At 38.3% G+C, this 9378-nt stretch overlaps 1 protein-coding gene across 2 annotated transcripts; it reads left to right on the forward strand.

The window, feature by feature from the left end:
- Nucleotides 1–295: 295 nt before the first annotated feature.
- Nucleotides 296–6376, forward strand: LOC137807042 (protein REDUCED WALL ACETYLATION 2). 2 transcript variants are annotated; one of them, XM_068607461.1, is made up of 16 exons: nt 296–740; nt 977–1068; nt 1492–1632; nt 1749–1805; nt 1901–1973; nt 2518–2676; nt 2931–3080; nt 3172–3427; nt 3510–3631; nt 3810–3896; nt 3984–4072; nt 4173–4235; nt 4425–4481; nt 5094–5190; nt 5261–5419; nt 5972–6376. In XM_068607461.1, the coding sequence occupies exons 1-16, from the start codon at nt 708–710 to the stop codon at nt 5975–5977; spliced, it is 1641 nt and encodes a 546-aa protein (XP_068463562.1). In that variant the 5' UTR covers nt 296–707; the 3' UTR covers nt 5978–6376. The 2 variants fall into 2 exon arrangements, with proteins under 2 accessions (XP_068463562.1, XP_068463561.1); XM_068607460.1 differs by lacking the exon at nt 5972–6376 and having other exon boundaries at nt 5261–5589.
- The last annotated feature ends 3002 nt before the right edge of the window (nt 6377–9378 follow it).

Below are 9378 nucleotides of genomic sequence, written 5' to 3' on the forward strand. Positions count from 1 at the left end.
GGCGCGTCCCTTGGAATGACTAAAATAACTCTCCCTCCTCACTACATCTTTAATATTTTTTCAAATTATTTTTTTTAAAAAAATTCACTTCAAAATTCAATGAACTTAAAAAAATATAATAAATTATTATTATTTTAATTCCAGTTAAGTGTAAATTAAATTAATTGAATGCACAAGAGAAATTGGAACTGCACCCACCCCATGATGTGACCTGGATTGAAATAAAATAAATTATTACTAAATTTAATTGAATTGTCGGCGACTTTTCTAACGCCACATCCCAGAGGGTAAACAAAAAAACAGGAGTCAAAATTATGTGTATTTATTTTTATTTTAATTTGAATGAGAAGAAAGTAATAATGAAATGGTTGAGAATTTTGTGAGGTTTCTTTTTCTGTTCTGCACATTTTTTTCTTCTTCTCCAACTTAGACGCGCAGTGAGTTGTAGTACTCTTATCACCTACCGTCGCTCGCTGCACTGTTGCATTTACAAACCCAACCATTTTGCGCAGTGAAATTCAAATTCCTCTTCATTCGCCCTTTCATTCTCGCTAAATTAGGAAACACCATTTCTCTCCACCAGATCCGGTGGTGGATCAGCGTCGAATCGCTCTCATTCTTCGAATGCCGCTTCAGTTCCTGTGATTTCCGCTGCCTCGGAATCCGGAACTGTGTTGTCATTCTTCTGCCTCTTTTGCTTCTCCGAAATGCTTATCCTCAGTCCTGTTACTCCCGGTCAGGTACGTCCTCTGGTTCGATCTTCTAGAGCCATCAGATCTTGCACCGACTTCTATTTTCTCGCCGCTAGTTACTCATTTATGTTTATTTTTCACCGTGGAATTTGATGTGGTGTGCTTATGCGATCGACCGATTCTTGTTTTTTCGCCGCTAGTTAATCGTTGCCTTTTTGGAATTTGACGTGTCTGTGTTTGTGATTGGTGATAGCTATTGATTCTTCGGTTCTTGACGCTTGCAGGTCTCGTTCTTGCTCGGGATCACTCCGGTCGTTGTGGCATGGATATATTCGGAGATATTGGAGTATCGGAAAAACTCTGTCTCGTCCAAAGCGTAAGTTCGATTGGATCGATAACTCTGGCGTGAGTTTTTACTTGCGCCTGCTTTTTGCATTTTACGGAAATGTAGCTTCTGCGAATTTCGAGATAACTAGAAAATTAATTGATCACTTATAGTTGGTCACAATTGGATTAACGTACGTATATTTATGTCGCAATAGCGGGTTTTTAGTTATGAATTATGATGCTACCGTTATGCAACTTCTGTTTTTTGTTTAATCCCCCACAATATTTTAGAATAAAGAATGTCATAATCCGACATGGATGAATTAATTAAGTGGCAGAGTCAAGTGTTTTGTCTGAGATTTATAGTTTGGAGGTTCTTTAAGAAATTTTATATTATTCCAACGTTTAAGAATGTAAGTGCATTAGAAAATTATTGCCATGATTGATTTCTTATGGAAGTTGTTCTCGTTAGTGGTCACTCGGACATCAACTTAGTTGAAATGGGTAGTGATGCTGTTAAAGACGAAGACAAAGCAGTTTTATTGGAGGGAGGAGCTCTACAGTCAGGATCCCCGAGGGCGCGGAGCTTAACTGCCTCACCATCAATTATCCGGTTTGTAATCCATGTCGCTCTTGTTTTTTCTTGGTTGAATTATGGTTCTATATTTTGTTATTTTGACTTTGCTTAAACTTGCACTTACATGCTTGGTGTTTTCCTTATTTCTTCAGATTCCTTTTGATGGATAACTATTTCCTTCTTGAAAACCGTTTGACGCTTAGAGCGATGTAAGTAAATCATATGAAATGAGAATTAATTGTTTATGTGGATCAAAGTTCAAACTAATTGTTTTTCATTTCCTCTTTTTTTTCGTCTGCGATAGGTCGGAATTTGGTCTCCTTCTGGCTTACTTTTATCTGTGTGACCGCACGGATTTCTTTGCCTCGTCAAAAAAGGTAGATAGTTTAATCAGGATATTTCTCTTCTGTGTTTCATTTCTTGATGAGTATTATTTTGTGCTTGGATAGGCAGTTCAGCAAACAAATATTGCTGCATATTGGCATGGCGTATTAGCTTTAACAGAACTATTACCTTCTTATTTTTTCAACAAAATTACATCTTTTGTGGCACTTCATATTTCTTTTGTTTCTGTAACCGTGACTTCCTTTAAGATACACTATAAGAAGTCAAAGTGCGAACTTAGGAAAATCCAAGAAAGGCTAAAATCTCTTTTAAATAAAAAATTGACCAACGATTGGAATCAATCATTAAAGTAGAGGGAGAAGAGTAAGGACATAGGAGTGAATTACTTGTTGCGTCAAGACACATAATGCACAATGTACCACCTTAGCCAGTGCCCATTGCTATTGATCATAGGTTATAAAAATCAGTATTCTTAATTGCCGTGAAAGCAGTAATATATATTTAAAAATTATCCTTGTCATGTGGCTACTATACATAAGTGATATAATCTTTGTCAACGATCATCTGTTTTTGCAGAGTTACAATAGGGATATCTTCCTATTTCTCTATTTTCTCCTCATCATAGTTTCGGCAATGACTTCCTTTAAGATACATCAAGACAAGTCACCTTTTTCTGGTAAATCCATCCTTTATTTAAATAGACACCAGACTGAAGAATGGAAAGGCTGGATGCAGGTTGGTCACTTTTTCGGTTGATGTTGCTTTTCTCTTTTCATTTATGCTGGAAAAACTCCCTGAAACTTCTTAATCATGCAAGTTCCTGACCCCCTAAAATTTATACATTTAGTAATAAGGAAATACAGTTCAGTTTGTTGTAGATTTTTTCATCAGATCTTCTGATTATTCAACTCTTGCTGTACTTATAGTTAATAATGTAAATTCTTCACATTTTAACATTTCAAATTTCTAATGTTTGACATCCATAACAGGTTTTGTTTTTAATGTACCATTACTTTGCTGCATCTGAAATATACAATGCAATCCGTTTGTTCATCGCTGCATATGTTTGGATGACTGGATTTGGGAACTTCTCATATTATTATGTTCGTAAAGATTTTAGTCTGGCCAGATTTGCTCAGGTATGCAATTTCCTTGAACAATAAAAGCTTGCTTTTTTATATTTGGTCTGTACTAACTGCAGCTTATTTCTTAATTTCTCTGGTTGAGCAGATGATGTGGAGGCTTAATTTCTTTGTGGTGTTCTGTTGTATTGTACTGAACAACAGTTACATGTTATACTACATCTGCCCTATGCATACACTTTTCACTCTTATGGTTTATGGGGCACTTGGTATTCTCAACAAGTACAATGAGATTGGGTCAGTCATTGCTGTGAAAATCATTGCTTGCTTCTTGGTTGTTATCTTGGTATGGGAGATACCTGGAGTCTTCGAATTGCTTTGGAGTCCATTCACTTTCTTTCTCGGTTAGTAACATTTTCGATATTTGACTTCACCACTAAAAGAACAACAGATCTTGCTAACTGGAAGTTTTCTTTAAAATTGCAGGTTATACCGATCCAAATCCTGCCAAATCACATCTTTCCCGCTTGCATGAATGGCATTTTCGCTCAGGGCTTGATCGCTACATCTGGATAATTGGCATGATTTATGCTTATTATCATCCAACTGTAAGTTTCTCATTTTTTATGTTTCTGAAATAATTCAAACAAATCTTACATTTAGTTCATCCTCTTTGATTGAGTGATGATTATGAAGCAGGAAAATATCTCCGAATTCTGTCTCCTCTTTCTTTTTTCATTTTCCTGTGAGTTGAGTACTTTGTTGACTGTGACATGGTATTATAAGGTTGAACGATGGATGGAAAAATTGGAGGAAGCTGAAATCAAGCGCAGAATATCAATCAAAGCAACTATAGTGCTGATATGCTCGTTGGTATTATATTTTTTAATAGCATTATTATATTAGCATACCTTTGCTTTGTTTTATTTGATAGCGCTGACCATTTGAGTTAATTTCTAGGTGGGTTATTTATGGTTTGAGCATATATACAAGCTGGACAAGCTTACATACAATACATACCATCCTTATACCTCGTGGATTCCCATAACGTATGTTCATTTTTCCTTAACATTTCATTTAGGAGGAGGGGGAGGAACCCTATGGGATAGACCTTTTCAGTTATTAATGTGGCACATTTTTATTTGACAGGGTTTACATATGCTTGCGGAATGTTACACAAAGTTTCCGTAGCTATACACTGACACTTTTTGCGTAAGTTGTCTTTGTAGAAGTACAATCTTTTATTCTTCTTCTCTTTCCTTCTCTTTTACATGCAAACACATGGGCATGCCTTCAACTCAATGACCTAATTTACCGCTAAATGCTGTCAAATTTAACTTTCTTCACTTTTTTAAGGCTGGTAATTTGTTAATTTATTTATAATGCTTCTACTTCTGCTAGATGGCTCGGGAAGATAACACTTGAGACTTACATCTCCCAGATCCATATCTGGTTAAGGTACTACTTTTAGCATTTATTGATGCTTTACTGGATATTATGTATTTGTTGTCCTAATGAGTCGAGGGGTTGTTTGGTGCACATGTAGTCAGTGACAACCATATTCGATTCCTAGGCCTGACCTGGATACATGTTTGGGCATGTAGGATTTCACTTGTTTGGCATGGTATAATAGATGTCTAGAATTGTTCATACATTTGTTTCGTTACACTCAATGTTGAGCATTTAATTTTGAATAATTTTAATTATTATTTTTTGGTGGGGTGATAACTTCGAATTTAGAAAATATGATGTGTATTAACTATCAATTTGCCATATAAAAAACATAACATGGAATATGCTTTGCACTAGAAATGTGGGCAATTAGGACTTAAACTGTTGGATGATTAGCTCGTCCTTGAGGGGTGAAAAAGATTTTGCTTAACTAATTTGCTTATTATTTCTAAAATTTGGTTCTTACTGCAGCAGGTCGAAAGGGGAAAATGCATAATATACATTCATGCACAATTGCTTTCGTGCTTGATGCAACTTGTGTACATGTGTAGTGTGATTATTTTTGTTATTTATCTGAATATATTAATTTTTCCTTTGTGCAATTGGCTGATTTTTTAGGTCAGGTGTTCCAGACGGACAACCCAAATTGTTGCTTTCCCTGATCCCAGACTACCCAATGTTGAACTTCATGCTTACTACTTCCATATATGTTGCAGTAAGTAAAAAGCACAAGTTGGATTGAGATTTTTTATGCTGATTGATTCTGATTTTAACATTCTTTGCAGATTTCCTGTAGGCTTTTTGACCTGACAAATACACTCAAGGTGGCATTCGTGCCCAGCAAAGACGACAAGCGTCTTGTACACAATTTAATTACAGCAACAACAATCTCAGTTGTTTTATATTCTTTGTCCTTTGGCTTCCTTAGGTTACCTCAAATGTTGGTAAGTGTTGTTGCAATAACATGATATGGTCCGAGTCACTTAAATTATTCTTATATTAAGCAATCTGCCGGTTAAGTTCATACTTGCTTCCATACACAACACCTGATTACATGCATGTGTATGGAAGCACAAAAGACAGGCATGAGATTTTCTTACATGTAACACAACATAGTTTGGTGGTAACATACATGATAACGAGGCTGGTAAGAAAGACAGTTTTTTGCTTGCTTGCCTTATGGATAAATTGTTTGGCTTCTTGACAGAGTTTTAGAAAAGGCTACTATAAAACTAATCTAGCATTAAAGAGCTACATAAAAGCAAAATAAACTTTCACTTTTGTCATGGATCCTAACACTTCTGTTGAATGCGACATTGTTTGAGTGAATAATATCTAGAGATATGTCATGTCAAATTAGGAAGCTATGCTACCACCATAAATGAGATGCAGCCTTCTTGTGTAAACATTTGCATTGTTTGAGTGAATTTTATCGTTTACATTTGCATTTCATGCCCCATACATTTAACTAAATCTAAATATGCACAAATTCGCAGGTTTGAAAATTTGAACATGTATATACTGTTGCAAGCTTCTATGATAGTTTCCTGTGGAATGGAAGAGTACCGAGCCAGCTGCTACCATTGGTTTGTTAGGCAAACTCTTTTACCGAAAGACGCATTCATCTATTTTTTGAGTTACAGAAAAAAGTGAACTTGTACCACAAGAAGTAATATTGAATCATTCTAATAGGCTAATAGCTGCAGTTTTAGGGGTTTGGAAGTTGTATAGATCGAGGGTGGGTGCATGACGTTGCAATTTTATTTTGTTTTTTTATATCATGCAACCTCATTTTTTTTAGTTGTTGTAAAATAGTCTCAGCTTATATTTCCACATACTATTTTATACATCTAACAGTAAATGAGACCGTTATAAAGAGGGAACTATAAATTGTGCCCGTATGTCACTGTATTTTAGGATTTGAGAGTTGGATTTAGCTATTTTTTAAAGGAATTTGGATTTAACTTGATAAAACAAAGTTATGATTGACTTTTTTTTATGTTCCTTTTGCACTTTATTTGTACTAAATGCAGGGTAGTACTATTAGACTAGTTGTGTGGATAATATGATAGGTGATACCTTTTTATTGAGTATGTGGGAATTGAAGATGCCATCTTAAAATTTGAAATACCAATTATCTCAATCTAATAAAATTGATACATAAAACAAAACGATATCCAACAGAGAAAATCGAAAATCCAGTTTCAACTATGTGGTATGTGGTGTGTTTTTTTGGGTAATTGAATGTTTTCATCAAACAAAAATAAAAAGGATGTAGAAGTAAAGAAAGAAATATGGACAAAAGAGTTTACACTGCATGGGAAGGATCAATTGCTAAATGCATTCGATGAATTACATAAAGAAGCAAAAGATTTCTCATAGATTAAATTAATTTAAAAGAGAGAATAAATGATTTGAAAATTGCAAGAGGAAAATAATTGTATTGGACTAGAGCGTTGGGCTCAGTGATCAGTAATCGAACATCGACACCTGTGTCAAACAGGTTAGCTCGATGGTCTGGTTGTGATAATGGGTCACGAAAGTGGACTTAAGGTATGTGTGCGTTGAGAGGTTCATTCATATACTCAACTTGTATAAGGCCTGGTCAGTGAAAAAGTGTGAGTGGTGTGTTTAGTACATTTGGGTTTAGCACAAGTAAAATATTCAATAAATACTCTAAAAACGTCTAAGCCCAAAAGTGTTAGGGTTTTGGGGATAAACTGCATGCATGATACGTAAAAGCTTGTACGCTTACAGTGGATAGATGGATCCCTGATGCAGGTACATGAGTTGGTACCCTGGCGATCATGCTGTTAAGATTATGCACTCCAAGGAGGAAAGATTCTGGCGGTTGTCGTACTAAGATTGTGCACATTGTAACAGACTCTCCTCCCATCATACCTACTTTCACTCGAGATAAGGTTCTCATGAGAGAAGGGTTGTTACAAGAAGTAACCTAAAAGTATTCTATAAAAGGGACTAGAGATCCCTGGTAAAGGTACACTGACTGAAACTACTTACTTACTTATTGTTTCTATAAGCCCTGTACTGACTTGATCGTCGGAGTGCAATCAACACGTACGACCCCTTCTGTTTCAACAGAGTCGCATTCCAATATTTAAAGGAAAGAGCAAATTCCAGTAGAGGCAGACGGAGTCACAGCCTGTTCCCATAGTCAACCGGCGACCAGGTCAACCGACAAGAATATTTGGCGCCTATCGTAGGGCTCGATAAAACTAGGTCCCATCCACAATTGTGTTCAAGCTACCAGGTGATATGAGGAATACTCAACAAGGCCCATCTGGAAAGGAGGAAGGTGACAATGCCACCCTACAACAACTCATGGAAACCGTCAACACTCTCCAGTAGGCAGTGGCAACATCCAAGGCTGACCATGAGAGGGTTTTGGCTGAGGTATGGGTCGAGCAGGCCCACAAACAAGACCAATTCAGGGTCGATCTGGACGCATCGCGAGCAAGCAATGAAGAGTTACGCAGGGCAATGAGGAGCTGCAGAGAGATCTACAACGCTTGGGGGAACGCATAGTAGGGTAACAAAGCCCACATATTCGAGTTAGAGCTCGCCCCATGCCGTTCTCCCAGGCGATCATGAATGTCGTGATATCAACCAATTTCATGACACCCAGAATTACTTTCACAAGTATCGAAGACCCGGAGGCCCACATCACGGCTTTTCATACTCAAATGATGATCTCTGGAGGAACATTCACCATGCATTGCAAATTGTTCATTGTGACGTTCGCAGGCACGACATTGGATTGGTTCATTGGTCTCCCCGATGGACACATCACCTCATTCGATCAGTTCTCTACATTGTTCAGGGAGCAAGTCATATTCAACCGTGCTCCACCCCCTGTCTTTTTCGACCTCTTTGGGGTGAAGCAGTACCAAGGAAAGCCCCTGAAGGACTTCCTGAATCGGTTTGGGGCGTTGGTGGTAAAGCTCCACACCAAGGATGAAGCTTTGATGGTGCACGCCTTTGGGCGGGGAATTTTGTTAGGGCTGTTCAGCGATTCTTTGATAAGGAATCGGGCGAAGACGTTTAGTGAGATCCAGCGATGAGCTGTTGCCCACATTGACGCCGAGGAGCAGGTAACGGTAAAACGTGGAAGCGTTGGGCTGATAAAGCCCTGGGAAAGCATCCAAGCTCAACCCATGAGAGTACATGAAGTTGCGACGAAGAAGAGATCACCAACCAGGCATGAACCCTACGAACCGAAAAAGCATCAGACTAGGGCGAGAGTCAAGGGAGACCTGCCCAGTCGACACAAGTTCAAAATGAGCTACAAGGAGTTGACTTGACAAGTTGAAGTTCCCCTCGAAGAGTGACAAGAATTTGAGGCCAAGTAAGGGCACCTGGTGCGAGTTCCACAAGGCCTTCGGGCACGACGTGCGAAACTGTATAGCACTGGGATACCAATTGGCTGATTTGGTGGAGGATGGCTTCCTGAAGGAATATCTAGAGGAAGGTCAAGAAGCCTCGACGGTGGTGATCCCAACAGTGGATCAAGGACACGAAGTGCCAGTCCATGGCGAGGTCAACACGATCTCTAGGAGGTTCTCAGGGGGAGGATGCACCACCTCCCAGCGAAAGAAGTATGCTAGAGAAGTGATGGCAGTAGAGGCGCGGGAGACTGACCAATCGCCTGAGCTCGACATTTACTTTACTAAGGCTGATTCACAGGTCTCATTTAACAAATTGCAGTTGTCGCTCGACCAACTGAGACCATACGACGATTGTTTGTACAACTTCTCGGGAGACCAGGTAGAAGTAAGGGGCACGTGGAGTTAAAGACGACCTTCACAGACGACACCTCATCTCGAACCATCAATATCAGATACCTCGTCGTTAACGCTTCTTCAGCTTACAACATCTTCCTAGA

This window comes from Phaseolus vulgaris, chromosome 3 (assembly GCF_000499845.2).
Source record: "Phaseolus vulgaris cultivar G19833 chromosome 3, P. vulgaris v2.0, whole genome shotgun sequence".
Taxonomy (NCBI): Eukaryota; Viridiplantae; Streptophyta; class Magnoliopsida; order Fabales; family Fabaceae; genus Phaseolus; species Phaseolus vulgaris.